Source organism: Pleurodeles waltl, chromosome 3_1 (assembly GCF_031143425.1).
Source record: "Pleurodeles waltl isolate 20211129_DDA chromosome 3_1, aPleWal1.hap1.20221129, whole genome shotgun sequence".
Taxonomy (NCBI): Eukaryota; Metazoa; Chordata; class Amphibia; order Caudata; family Salamandridae; genus Pleurodeles; species Pleurodeles waltl.
Genome location: NC_090440.1, coordinates 768,316,183 through 768,331,285, shown reverse-complemented (window position 1 = coordinate 768,331,285; position 15,103 = coordinate 768,316,183). Strand labels below are relative to the sequence as shown.

The window sequence follows — 15,103 nt, the reverse complement described above, 5'->3', positions numbered from 1 at the left end:
CTTTCCTGTTGGGTTGATCGGCGGAAACCAAGGTTGCCTACAGTCAGCCCATCGGGAAAGTGGCAGCAGCATTGTCGGGGGCACCAGCACTTAAAAACAAAGTTTACAGGGACATTATAGTTAGGCTCACATTTAAACGTACAAAACCATAGAAATTCACCTGTTATAATTAGAGTTAAATAAAGTAACTATAACTCGTGCCCTTAGGTAACTATAACTCGCGCCCCAGCAATGCACAGTTTTTTCGTCAAATATTTTACTGCAAATATTACATTTATATTATCAATGATGTTTTCAAAGATTTCACGAGGTCCTTAATTTGTGGGGTAATTGGCAGTGCATGTCGATAGTGCCAGTTAGAGTTACCTTTGAGCACAAATTATAGTTACTTAAGATAACACTAATTATAATAGGTGCATTTCTGTGGTGTTGTAAGTTTAAAATGTGAGCCTAACTATAACATTCTTGTAGCCATTGCTTTTTTTAAGTGAATTTCTATGATTTTCTTAAATCTATTTCCTAACCATAGTGTCCCTGTAACCTTTGATTTTTATCAGTGAGTTTCTGTTTTTTTAATGTATAGTAATTTTCATTACTATATATTAACCCAGCCACGCACAGCCAAAGGCACGGTGGAGGTTGGCCCTGTGACCAACATCCCTGACCACCCAACCCTGAGAGAAAGAGAGAGAGAGAGAGAGAGAGATAGAGAGAGAGAGAGAGAGATAGAGAGAGAGAGAGAGAGAGAGAGAGAGAGAGAGAGAGAGAGAGAGAGAGAGATATTCAGGTTTTCATTAATGATACATTTAGAATGATGTGATATTTCCGGACAAATTGAAAATATTATTTTTTTTTGTCAATTGAAAAGAGTGAGATCACCTTTCAGTATGTAACTTAATTATTTATAGCGAAAAAGAAACTAAAGCAGGAAATTACTACTAACTCAACTAGACTACAACCCTTTATCTCTGGTGTACATGTCTGAGACATTAACCACTAGACCAGAGGTGACTCCTTACTGTGCAGTGTCCAGAAATAGCTATGGCATTCAACCCACACATTTTCAGGGGAACAAGACATCAATGTTCCATCGCCAGGAATGTGTAATAGTTAAAACAATAGAAAATAAACAGACTCACTACTAAGCCATACTAGGATTTGAACCTTCAGCCTCCTGAGTGACAGCACAAGACCTTGATCATTAGGCCAGAAGTGACTCTGTTCTGATTCGCATCCAAACGTAACTATAACTTTCTCACCAAACAACTTGCTAGTCCGACTCCTTGAAGTAATTCTATGGGAGAACATTGCAATAACCATCTCCCTCTCTCTTCCATCCCTCTGTGGGATGGAAAAGAGAGAGAGTGACACAACTGTGGGGGGGGGGGGAGCCTGAAGGCCCCCGGGTTCCTAACCAGCTCCCCACATCCTACGATTTCAATAGCAGCTCCCTGCTTGTGGGAGCAATGTTTTCTTCTTGTTGTGTGTGCAGGGAAATAGATGGAAACTTCACTTTCTGCATGTGAGAGCTGTTTGACAGTGAAGTGTTTGCTCTGACTTGGCAGAAGCTGTCAAAGCTCCAGCCAAGTCAGAGCAAACAGCTATGTCCCAGGGGTGGGCACCCTTGGACATAACAGGAGCCGGCCCTGGGGGGGTGATGGTCCACAGGGTCAATATTGTCTCCTCTGGGGAGACTGCATGGCCCCTCCAATATCAAATAGTCCCGGGGAGGGGGTGGTCCCTGGGGCTGTGGGGGGATGAAGGCCACCCTGTATTGTTTTTCAACGAAGCCCCAGGGAGGTGGTGGGCTGCACAGCCTCTGCATGCTATTTGATTGAATCCCTGAGGAAGTGACTGTCCCCACGGCTATGGGGGACACACGGCCCCTCATATAATATTTGATTAAAGCCCTGAGGAAGTGGTAGTCCCCAGGACTTGCATTCATTATAAATAAGTTCTGAGGAGGTGGCAGTCCCCAGGGCATCAAAATGCCCTAGAAGTAGGCATCCGTGCTACCCTCTCCTTCACTTCAAAATGCCCCCTGCACCAGGCCCACCCAAGGGCTTCATAGAAACAAGTGTGGGAGCCTCCACTTGTTTGCTTTTTTTTCACTTTTTGCTTTATACTTGCAACATTGTTTTTAAAACAATATTGCTGAGATATTGCTGAGGTGTTTACCAGCCAGGCAGATTGAAGGTGCAGAGGAGAATAAAGCATTGTCACAGGATTTATGTTCGGCTCAAGGACTTTCACAGAGGTGGAAATATGATTAAAGTATGAAATATGCAGAAATATATTTAAAAGCAAGCAACCACAGTTGCAACTACTGGTCTAACAGGTCACAAAAATAGCAAGGAAAATGAATGGTTTCACAACACACTTGCATGTTTTTATAAAGCGCTTGCTACCCTTGATGAGGCGTTGAAATGCTCAGCTCAACAAAAGCAGATGTCAGATCTACCTGTGATGCACATACATTGATAATGGCAGAAATAGCTGTCCTATAACAGATGTACGGTCTGTCCCGCTTACGGTATCTCTAGAAACAAACTTAGGCCCTCAGTTCGACTTTTGGAGTCTACCAGTGTTAGCGCTCCGAAGACCGCTGTATTATGTGTCACCAATGGATTTCCACCCATAAACAGGCAGAAATCTGACACCGTCGGCTTGACTGATGGCTGGTGAGAGATGGTTCCAATGCCAGCAACGCTGCGCAAAAGTACTCCACCTGCCAAATCATGAGCAGCAATATAGCACGGTTGTCCTTGCACAGCAGCGTGGAATTGGTGATGGAACTGCCGACATCCAGCCCCTCCCAGACATCCTCCTTGACATGGACTGTTGTGCGGCCCAGACAGGTACGTGGACCAATCGGAAGGAGGAGGGGTGTGGTAGGTGCATGTGTCTGGTGTGTGCGTGTGTGCTAGCATGTGTGTGTGTCAGAATCGGTGTGCATGCATGTATGTGTGACTGTATGCATGCGTGGTGGTGTGTGTGTGAATGTATGCAGAGGATGTGTGTGTGTGTGACTGTGTGCATGGTGGTGTGTGTGCGCATGTATGCTGAGGAGGGTGTGTGTGTAACTGTGTGCGTGGTAGTATGTGTGTGAATATATGTGGCTGGGGTGTGTGTGCGGACTGTGTATGGTGGTGTGTGTGTGAATGTATGTGGATGTGGGGTGTATGTTTGAATGTATGTGAAGGGTGTGTGTGTGTGAATGCATGCAGAGGGGTGTGTGTGTGTGTGTGTGAATGAATGCATAGGGAGGTGTATGCATGCAAGCAAGTGGGGGTGCATGTCTGTGTTCGTTTGGATGGGGGTGTGTGTCTGTTTTCAGTTGGGTGGGGGTGCCTGTCTGTTTGTGTTTGGGTTGGGTGGGGGTGGGGGTGCGTGTCTGTGTTTGGTCGGAAGGGGGTACATGTCTGTGTTCGGTTGGGTGGGGTGCATATCTGTGTGGCGAGCGAGTGGGGATGTCTGTATGCATGTGTGCAGTTGGTTGGTGGTGTCTGTATGTATACGTGAGGTGGGTGGATATGCCTGTATCTATGCGTGCGGTTGGGTAAGGGTGTCTGTCTGTATGTATGCATGCAGTTGGGTGGGGGTGTCTGCATGTATGCGTGAGGTTGGGTACCGGTGTTTGGGTGTATGCGTGCAGTCGGGTGGGGGTGTGTGGACATGTAGGGTGTGTATCTGCAAGAGTATGGATGATGTGTAGGGATGCATTACCACCAGGGTTTTCATGGCAGGGTGACCGGTTTGGCTTTGGCCAAACTTGTAATGCAGCAGTCTTTACTGCCGGGAGTACGGCGGTAAGACCGCCTTCAAGGGTGTGTTGGTCTTAAGACTGCCACACTCGTAATGAGGGCCTCATTGTGGAGCAATTGCATAGTTCCTCAGAAGACTTTGAGCTTGACTCATGACAAGGAACCACAATACAAAAGGGTGCCTGAGTAGACCCCAAATTTGATGTGCTCATTGATCACTCTAGCTTTAAGGACGCTAATGGATATCCTATACAGACAAAACATAGAGCACCCATACAACCAGTTGTCTGTGGGGAGAACAGTGACAGACACACTCAAACAAGCTATGACTTTCTTAAAGGGATTGGTAAGCATGTTTGTCAGATTAATGAGGATGCTGGATGTGATGGCATTGTAAATGATGCAGCTGGTTATGAAGATGATGCAGGCTGACATGGAGAGCCAGTGGAATTCCATCAGGCAGAGGGATGTGGTGATATGTGTTCGGCCCTCACTGAGGCATCTTGCATTGTCCAGGATGCCCTTAAGGGAGCCCACTATGGATGCTGGAGGCCAATTAGCTGGGCATTGCCCCCATCAAGAGCACGGTGCTTGAACTGATGTTCTGAAACAGCCTCCTGAAAGGAATGGTTTTACTTTCTTCAGGGAAGAATGCTGTGCCCTCTTATTTTTCTTCAGAATAAGATCAGTGGAGTATAGAAAAGAAATAATCACAAAAACCTGTTGACATTGCCAATGGCTTTCAGCAGTGCTGCGCAGCATCTCTAATACTCTGCAGCATGGCTAAAGTATTTTTCTAAAAAGGTTTTGATTTGGATGGCCACGTCATTTTGTAGGGGCATGCCCTGGTTGTGGGGAAGGAGCATAGTAGCACACGGCAAGACAGAGCAATACAGAGACCAGAAATGAGGTCAAGACAAGAACGGTGTGGGATAAAGCAACATGGAGATGGGGGGAGCATACAAGCAAGGCAGCTGGACTGACACATGCACTGACATAGAGAACATGAATAGAAAGAAAAATTAGTTAAAGCTATGAGATTAAAGATGTCCTTTGAGCCTTCTTGAGAAACAGAGAAGACTAAGGCGCAGAATTAAATTTCATAGCTAAGGGCATAGTGTAGGATTCACGGTGTGAGAGTGGTCTAAGTGTTGCACTGTGAGATAAAGTAGAGGACGCGAGCACAAGGGGTTAGCAGACTGGTGTCTCCCTCTCTTCCACTCTCTGTCTGTCTCTGTCTGTCTCTTTCCACACCGCCAAATGAGATGTATATAAGATTTAACAACAATACAATAAAAATAAAATTACATACCAAATGCCACAAAAAGCCAGTGAAATAGCAGAGAGGGAGTGGTTGAACAATATAACAATCTATTCTTCGATTTGCTGTGAGCAAATGAAAATGTATTAAGCAGGCAACCCAGTGCACAGTGAAGAATGGCAAACAATTTGTGATTGAATTTGACATCCCATTTTAAATCAACAGAAGTTCAGGAACAGAAGGATGTTTAAATGATGAATAACTGAGAAGCTGAGTGCATAAATTGGTAATTCCCATATCCGTTTTTTGTTGTGTTTACATTTCTTTGTCTCCACTGAGATTGGTTCCTGGCTGCTTGCATGCTGTGAGCCACTGGAGGCAGTGAGCTTGTCAGTCAGATAGGTTTGGTGCCAGGTTATGATGGCTTTTTAGGTGATGCAGCTGGTTTTGAAGATTGTGCTGGCCAGTGAAGTTTCATTAGGCTTGGGAATGATGTGGTCATATTTCTTTGGCCCTTGCTGAGGCATGCTGTCGTGTGTAGAATGCACTTAAGCGAAGTCAGGATGGGTTCTGGAAGCCATGGAGCAGGGCACTGCAACCATGCAGATGCAAGAGTACATTGGCTTGAACTGCAGTCTTGAAGTAACTTTCAAGGGGAAATGACTCCACATTCTTCAGTAGAAATAGCAAGTACTGGCCATCTTGGTTTCCTTTGCCTTATCGTTGAGGGTGATATGGTGTCCAACGTTATTGGTTGAAAGTAGGGCTTCAAATCCATCCTGGTTCAGGTTGTTGAGACAGAGTTGGTCTAGTTGTTGATTGATGTTTGTGGAAAAAAGTACAATTACTGTTTTAGTGGGATTAAGCTTCAGGTAGGTGCTGGATATTGAGATCTTAATGAAGTGCAGGCAGTGCTTAAGGCATTGCATGTCTGGAGTGTAGGCTTGTGAGTGACTGCCACTGTTTCAGCAGAACAATCCTACGCTAACTAGCTCCACATTTCCTTTTGGTATGGCTCAATAGTGCATTCATATGTTAGGAATCCCGAAAGAAGGTCTCAGAGAAGAGAAGAACAAGTTACTTCAAAACAGTACTCCAATCTGTGAGGTGTAATTTTAGTTCATTGATCTTCTGGTACCACCCTTCTTGGTTGGTCTTTTTTTGCCTGCCCCTTTCTTGAGTCACATATTTTGTGTATCTGAATTATGTTCATAAATACTTTGGTTGTATAGATCACAGTGCATATCTGAATTACTTCCCAAAAGATGACAGAATAATGAGTTTAGAGGCAAAAGGAGGATTCATATAGCTCAATAAGGCTCAGGCTTTTTTTTATAAGGGTACTTTATTTATTTTCAAGTTGCAATACAATAACACAATGAAAAGGCAATGAAAATTGCTTCACAGTTGATATCACACCTCCCTACCCACCTGAGTCCCCATCAGAACATCGAGGATCTTATTCCTGAAAAAGGCACAGCTTCTGGCATATTTGCACCTCCATAATATTCCCACCACGACCCCAGATTTTATAAAACGGGTAGACATCCGCCGACAGTGTAAATCAGCTCCTCTTTTTTGGCATACTAGTCCATGCCAGACCTTCACTCAGCACTGGGGGTTGTTGTCATTTCCATCTATGAGCTATGTCTCTCTTGGCAACCAGTGGCTCTAGAACCACCAGCATCCGGTCCTCTCTTTCACCACAAGCTCATCCATAAGACTCAGGAAGGCCATTTTCGGTGCAGCGCGATAGGTCTTGCAATCCCCCCCTAGGGATTGGTCAGTCTGTCTCCAGTGACAAGTGATTATGGGAGATTGCTATACTTCGTGGAAGAAATCAGCCTCTTGGGAAGAGCACCAAGGACAATTGGTTTAAGTGAGAATGCTTGTATGCCACAGCTTCTGTGGCATCATGGTGGTCATGTGTAAGTAGTGCAGTATTATATCATCCACAGTTGTGTTGAGGTAGCAAGCACACAAGGACCATGCATGCCTCTCACCAAACAGTGCACTCCAGGTCTAAACCCACTGCTTCCATCTCCATCGGAGATGCTGCAGTGCTTCAGGAGCATTACAGACCAAGGATCACTAGATCTGGGAAATCCCCTCAAGGCCCAGTCCAACCATCAGCAACTTCTCTTCCAACAGACTAAACTCAAGCAGATGAGTGAGATATGCCTGGTACTGCATGAGCATGTGCCACAGTTGCAAATATTTGTGAAATTGAGAGCTTCATTTACAAGGCCCTAGCGGCACACTTCTTCATTGGAGGGTCATTTATTTTGATGCTCCGGTGCCCCAGTTCATATTTACAAGTCCACACATAGAAAAAGGAAAACACCTCTTGTGATCCAGTGGTGCAAGGGTGGCTGCATTCGTGCATGGCATCAATTTGTGCCCCAGCGCGGGGGGAGGACGGAAATGCACTGTATCTTGTAGATACATGCATGTCTGCCCTTTCCCCATGATGCTGGGTAGCGCAGAGAGGCACTTGCTGTGTCACCCTATGCCATGGGCCTTGTAAATGAGTCCCTGAGTGTGAGAAAGTCTAAAGTGGGTTTGGAGATCCTGAAAGGGAAGCATATGTGAACCTCGCCATATGTCACCTAGCACTGCGACTCCAATCAGATCCCAATATCGGAGCCCCTCCAATCGTGTGATATGATCTAGCCATCAACCTCTCCATAGTGGAGTTTGTTGGGGTAATCTCCTGTCCCAACCCAGGAATCTATTGGCCACCCACCACACCAGAAACACTGCCCTAATGATCTCATGAGTAAGTAGAAGGATCGGTCGGCCATGAAGGAAGTGCATAATACCGCCAAGCATGAGGCAGTCCACCTCCAGGTGATAGGCTGGGTTGCTCAACCACCGAACAGCTTGTCATTTATAAGGAGGAGTTGGGATGCCCACTAATGTAGCCAGATGTCTACAGTCCCTAATTCACCATTACATTCCGAGTGGAGACATTTAGCAGGCACTATGTGCGGGGGCCTACCACTCCACAAAAGAGACCAAAGCATTGCTGCGACCCCGACAAATCAGGTGTTGGGGATATGGAGTGGGAAGTTCTGCAGAATTTGTAGTAGATGGGAAAGTATCATCAATTTTATGAGTGCCACATGATCCGGGGTGTTAAGGGGTAGAGCTTTCCTGTTGTTAAGGCTGGTTTTGGTCAGCTGTAGGAGGAGGACAAGATTGAGACTGCGTATAAGCTCTGGCACCATAAATATATGTATCCCCAGATATTTGAAGCTGAGATTGCAAATCGGAATATCAGATTGCCACTCGACTACTGCATTGCAAGTCAGATATCAGCAAAAAAGAGAAGGATGTCTACATATAATGCAATCCTGTCGTCCATTTTTCACTCCATCCCTGCATTTGGACGTCACACTGAATGAACCCACCGAGGGGCCCTGTAGCAAGGGCAAAGAAGAGCAGGGTGAGAGGACAGCCTTGTCTGCCCCCACGCCATATTAGAACTTTGCATGAAAGCACCCCATTAGTAAGGACTTTTGCTGAGGGCGCTTTGTACAGAAGTTTAACCTGGCTGCGGAAGACGGAACCAAATGCCATGCTGCACAACATTGAGTCGATATAGCACCAGTCCCCTGTATTGAAGGCTTTTTTTAAGTCTATAAGCAGTAGGACAGCGGAGTCACCAGTGTCTTGGACATGAGCCAGAGCAGTTTGGACACGCCAGATAGTGTGCCCAGTGCTGTGGTTAAGCATAAAACCACATTGGTCCGGATGTGCCACCGTATCAAGTATCTGCTGCAGTCTTTTTGCTAGGATCTTGGCATATATTATGATGTCGGTGTTGATCAATTAGATAGGAGGCACAGCTGGTGGATGGGAGACCCAACTTAGGAATGACCACCATGGTCGTCAGGTTGAGGTTGTGGGAAAAACGCATTTCCTGCAGGCTTCCTGGTATACTTGGAGTAGATGCAGAGCAACAATGTTTCAGAGTTTACAATAATATTCAAGCAAGAAGCCATCCAGGCCAAGACTCAGACTTTATTGTATGATAACAGGCAGTGTGGGTTACCTCAATTCAATTTATAAAGGCTGAGCAAAATTAGTAAGCACAGTCATCCCTTTTGTTTGTCTAATACATATGAACTGTTAATATGTATGATAAATCAGCACAGGCAGAAGCGGGAGTTAGAATGTGACCTTTGTTCAACTATGTATTTAAACAGCTGATTTTGGAGTGGCCAGGCTTCTTATGTGCCAGCTTTTATTTTTTTATCTCATTTTCAAATGGTTCAAAGGGTTCCACTATTATAATTTATTTGGATATTGTCACTGTCACGAATATAACATATAGACTGAACTACCATTGCAAGGAAGCCAAGTCATTTATTTGAAATGCGGATGGTCTGATTTTATCCAGATAAAAGGTAATGCCACAGGCCAGCCTACTCTCTTTTTATTTGCTTAAGTACACTGGTATGTCATGTTTCTTAGTAATATTTGACAGGATAATTCTTCACAGTGTTTCAAAACTCACAATATTTACCTTATTTAAGAAATAGAAATAGCTTTCAATACAAAATTGTATGTACATCTGCAGAGTTCATATTGAAGTGCAGCAGTTCATTTACAATTTTTCCAACGTATGCACTGGTACATGATTCTGCACAAAAACTTCCAAGAAAATTAAGGTAACCACTTTGGGTTCTTCATGGCAAATTTAGAGCAAATATGGCAGCTTAGCAGCACACAAACAGTAATTAGTTAACATCACAGCACAAGACAAATCCCAAACCAATTTAGATAAATAGAGTAAATGATATTGAATAAAATGATACCTCAACAACAAAAATCCAATCAGCAATACCAGAGATATGCAATTTAAAAGTTTTTGGTAAGTATATTGTCTAAAAGCACAAATCGCCACTCGCTGTCATCTGGTCGTGCTAGACAGCAATAAGGTTAGTCGTGCTGAAAAGGTAACCTTCTCAAAGTCTGGTGCAAACAGTTCCATTCGCTATGGAGAAGGCCATGAGTATCACAGACGGTTGCAATTGTAGCAGGCCTGGCTTCGAAAACGGTCATCCCTGTAGCATGAAGATCCAGTCAGGCATCATGGACAGTTGTTACTGGAGCGTTGCATTGACGGTCACCACAGGTAGTCATTGCTGTATTGTGAAGTGCAGATCTGCCTCTGAGAGCCGACGGAAATGCTGTTGCACTGTTTCTGCTGACCAGCCCGACGGAAACATTGTAATATGACGGTGGAGAGGCATTCCTTCTCAGAGGTCTCAAGCTGCATGGCAATCCTCTGGGGGACAAGGCAAACCTCAGGCACCAAGCCAGTCCTCTAGGAAGAAGGGAGGCCTCAAGCAGCAGGGCAGTTGCCTCAGGAACAAGGCAGTACTTTCTCCCCAAGATTGCACTGATGAGTGGCTCTGAAGATCCAGTTTTATGCAAGCCTTTGTGCCATCCTTTGTGTCAGGGAACTCTCTTCTACTCTAGGAATATGGTTGTGGAATGTCCTTCCCGTCCCCTGCTCCAAGATGTCTGAGGTGGCAAAAGGCTTGTGTCAGGCTTCTTTTGTGTGTGATGCAGGTAAGCCCTTTGAAGTGTAAATGGGACGCAGCTCCATCCCCATCTGTCCTGGAAAGAAGCTCCATCCTGCCCACAGCTAGGCCCTTTGTGTCAATGTTTGGGAGTGAGGAATACACAAATTCCAACACCAGAGCCATTCACAGTCAATTGATCTAGTATACTGGCAGAAGGCACCAAATGTTAAGACATAAAATGCTAGCTTTCTAAAACTGTCATTTTCAGCATTATGACTTAAAATCTGACTTTGCCATTAAAGATTTTAAATTACAGTTCATTTGAGTTGAAACTGCAAATCTCTGTCTGCTCCCAATCCAAAGTTAGCACTTATTAATTGTAATGAGGTAACCCACTGTTAGCCTTACCACAGTGAAAAACAACTTTAGGAGTTTGTCACTGACAGAAAAAGTAAAACGTAAGTACACATCCTACTTTTTAAATACAGTGCACTCTGCCCCAGGAGCTGTTAACGTATACCTTAGGGATGACTTATAAGCATTAAAAAGGAAGGCTTAGTCCTGGCAAAATAAACATTTGCCAGGTCAAAGTAGAAGTTTAAAACTGCACTACAGGCTGCAGTGGCAGGCCTGTGACATGTTTAAAAGTGTTACCTAAGTGGATGGCACAATGAGTGCTGCAGGCCCGCTAGTAGCAATTACCTTAGTCACTGAGTACAGGTAATACCATTTACCATGGGCTTGCAAGTAAATTAGATGTGGCAATTAGGCGTAATCCAAATTGGCAATGTTTTGGGGCGAGCGCACACACAAGTTCGCAATTGGTAGCGGTGGTAGAGTGCATCGAGTCCTAAAGCCAACAAAAACTAATTCAGCAAAGCAGAAAGGGTGGAGGCAAAGAATTTGAGGGTGATCCTGCAGCGATGGTCAGGTCCAACAAGATTTTTTTTTATCTGCACAAGCATTTGATTTGTTGGCAGGATAAGCCATACTTAGGTTTTGTTGATTTTACATTTCCAGTGCCTGTTTTTTATTTGGTGCTGCTAGAGGGAGAAGCACACAGAGAAGCGCAATAAGGATGGGGCAAGGACAAGCTCGTGGGTGACAGAGAGCAACATGGAGTTCAAGGGGAAAAGAACTACACAAGAGAAACAGCCCAAAACACGTGCTCTGAAGTACTTAACATAAAAGAAAAAGATAGTGCTTAAAAAATCAAGCAGTGGAAGCTGAGATGCCAGCCAGTCAAAGAGATGATAAAGAGGCAATGCACCATGGAATGGACAAACAGAGTACTGACAAGCTGGGACATGAATAAGAAGTAGGCAAAAGAGAGTGACAAGGAAAGCCAGTCAATAGTAAGCAATGGGCAGGCTACAAGCCCTTCTATGTTCTTGGTAACATCTATATTTTTTCTGTTGTATTCTAGCCACTTAGCCTTTCTTGGTCAACCTCCAAGTTCATTCTGCATGAGCAAACATTACCACTAAATTACACTTGGGCATATTTCCCCCCATTGTTATTTCCAAAGTGTGTACCTGAGTTACAGTTCAACTGTTCTCCAAGCATAGCAAGAACTGTTGCAAATTTGACACCAGATGCCTAGTTGACACACCCATCTCAGTGGTGTGAGTGAAAGTAACTCTTCTTAAATAACAGAACAACAAAAAGAAACTAAATCAAACATGGTTCCACCGTGTTCTACTTTTACAGAAGAGAAGCTATATATAGTGCATTAATAAATGGGGAACCCACTCTCCCAGGAGTCCTCTATCTCCTCTGCTCCATGTACCAAGGTTTTCATGTAAATCTCTTACCCTGACATTGCAACCACATCACACCTGTCAGATTACCCCTTCCTCTTAAAATGTTTGGGCGTCCTTTTGTTAGATGTCTGCTGAACTTATTTTGAAGCAAGTTGGATTTATTTTATAAACTATTTTGAAAAGGGTGTAGCACGGCATTTAACTTGTCATTTGAATTTGTATTGTGGGTAATGTCATTCATTTGTGTTCCTTTATTTTCATTGGATTGTTTGTGATTGTTATGATTTACAAACTCGGAGATGTATAATAAACTTTTTTTTTAGGAATACATAGTTATAGTATTTTTAAATTAGTTAATTACTGTGATTGGAACTTGTAATTTGTGTTATTTTTCATGAGCACAGCCGTCTCCCAAAAGTATTCTTTGCTCTGTAGTTGACCACCAAAGGTCGATGAACCTGAAAGTGGGCAGGTAATTTTATTCTGAGGACGAAGAATACACAACAGCATGTGACTTTGTACATAGACCCGACAGTAGATTACCTGTGTCACAGGTAAAGTACATTTTCTAAGTGTGTCAATATGGTGCTTTTGTTTTTTACTAAAAAAACAAACATGCTTTAATATATATGGCCAGTAACTCTCCAGATTTTGTGATTTCCTCTCTCCAGAGTGAACATTGGGAAAGTCAAAATAATTCAGTGTAATCCTGTGGTTATAATGATTTCTATTTCTGTTCTTGTAGTACAACAAACATCTCTTTGTGCACATCGGACAGTCCAACCACTCGTACAGTGATCCACTAATTGAGTCTGTAGACATTCGTCAAATTTATGATAAATTTCCTGAGAAGAAAGGTGGTTTAAAAGAACTCTTTGGCAAAGGGCCACAAAATGCATTTTTTCTAGTTAAATTTTGGGTAAGTGTACTACATGTGTCATTTTGTATACTGCTATTTTATCTGCAGATTTTCAGAAAATGTATACAAATGAGGATAAACAACCTCCCACAATTTCTTAGCTTTTGTAGTTTCATATTTGTGTTTTTATATTAGATTTTGTTTCAAACTTCTACAAACTCTGTGAAGACTCAATAACCATAACCCACGCGAACGTCTCATAACTTGGCATTTTTTTTTAGCTCAACGTTAATTGAAACGTGACCACCCAAACTGTAAAACATATCTGTCTTTAGGGGCTGCGCTAATGCTTTTACGATCCAAATAGTATGTGTATTTGTAATTAAAGTAAGTGGTATGGGGGTACTCTGCGATCTATCATTTGTTTCTTATTGATGCACACATTTAGACAGGCTCCTTTCCAGTTGTAGGTCTTGGTTGTTACCCTTTGTAAATAGTGTGAAATATCTGTGTGCAGATGTGCAGAAAGTAATATGCTATGTATGACAATTGTTGAGTGATAGGGGCCATAACTCACGAGACCCCTCCAGTGGGTCATAATGCTCCGCCCCTCTCTCTTGCAGTGGTAACAAATTACAAATTACCTTCTGCACAGCTTCATATATTGTTTATTCCATAGCACCTATTCATCAGCATTTGTTTTTAAAAAAGGTATGTAAGCAAAGCTAGGATGCAATTGGTTACATTGGTGCTATTTAGAAAAATCCCTTTGAAGAAGACTTGTGACTAGAGGAGTTGTTTCCACGTGGAAAGTAATTGTAGGATGCATTTTGTGAGGCTGTGAACTAAGTTTAACACATGGTACACGCATTTGCGTCTTAACCAAATGTAGGACTTGTAGTTCTATTTTCCTAATTGTACGCATGTGCCTACTATTTGCATCGTGTAGATGATTTTCTATAAGAGTTTAACACTGGCTCAAGTTGTCCCCCATAATATGAGGCCATATGACAGTTATGTACATGTTCTTTTATTTTTAAAGCTTTGTAGAATGCAAATAAGTCGAAGCCATGTTTAACATTAGCCATTGTTTCTAGTGAATGATGGCCGGACATTTGCTATTCAAACTAGTTTTTTCATTTTTTTTTTTTTTTTACATAACCGCATTGTAAACAGATCGAGCTTTTAAGATTCCTTTGAAGTTAAAATCAGGCGTGAAATTCAAATGGATAATACATTTACACAATAATAGGACAATTAAATTAGGTTGTATGAAACAAGCGACATTTTTTTAAATACCTAAGCCTACTACTTGTCAAAACGGATTATAAATAGAGGACCCTTGAACGTGCTCTTCCTTGGTGAATTATTTAAATAACTTTGGAGTATGTATGCATGCATCTAATCTTCTTTGTCTTTATTGCTGAGAGCCGGGTTTATCAAAGGTTTTTATCTCTGAGTTAGTCTGTCATAAAACCCCTTGAATGATGAGTCTTTTCTTGTTTTTGATGGATATCATTTTATGCAAATCCCCTTTCCTCCGTTTTCATAGAAAATGGGTACTTTACTTGATGCTGGATTTGGCAGTGCCCTTTACAATGAAAGAACCTATTTATGTGCACAGAAACAAAAAGGACAGTGTGATTTTATTGCACAACAGAACCTTTCTTCATCATTGACCCACTCACAAAAACTGTGCATCAGTGTGTTCTGTGCTGGGAGACAAATGTGTCTGAGCCGGCATGCAAGTATGTGCAAAGAAAGCTGAGAGAGAAAGGAAGCTGTCTTTTTTCACCGCATATGCCATCAGTCCCAGAAGTCAGTTACTCAGTTGCTTCTTGTAAGCTGTGTGGCTGCCAGACGCTCCAACCGCTTTATGTAAATTAATGTCCATTATCAAAGTGAACTGTATTCTGTTT

The 15,103-nt window shown here is 42.9% G+C and overlaps 1 protein-coding gene across 6 annotated transcripts in view; it reads left to right on the top strand.

Moving 5' to 3' along the window:
- Nucleotides 1-15,103, top strand: part of TEAD1 (TEA domain transcription factor 1) — a 380,567-nt gene that overhangs the window by 325,200 nt on the left and 40,264 nt on the right. For all 6 annotated transcript variants that reach the window (XM_069223580.1, XM_069223578.1, XM_069223584.1 and 3 more), the window contains one exon: nucleotides 13,071-13,244. In XM_069223580.1, coding sequence (XP_069079681.1) covers nucleotides 13,071-13,244 — 174 coding nt within the window. The remainder of the gene's footprint in view (nucleotides 1-13,070; nucleotides 13,245-15,103) is intronic.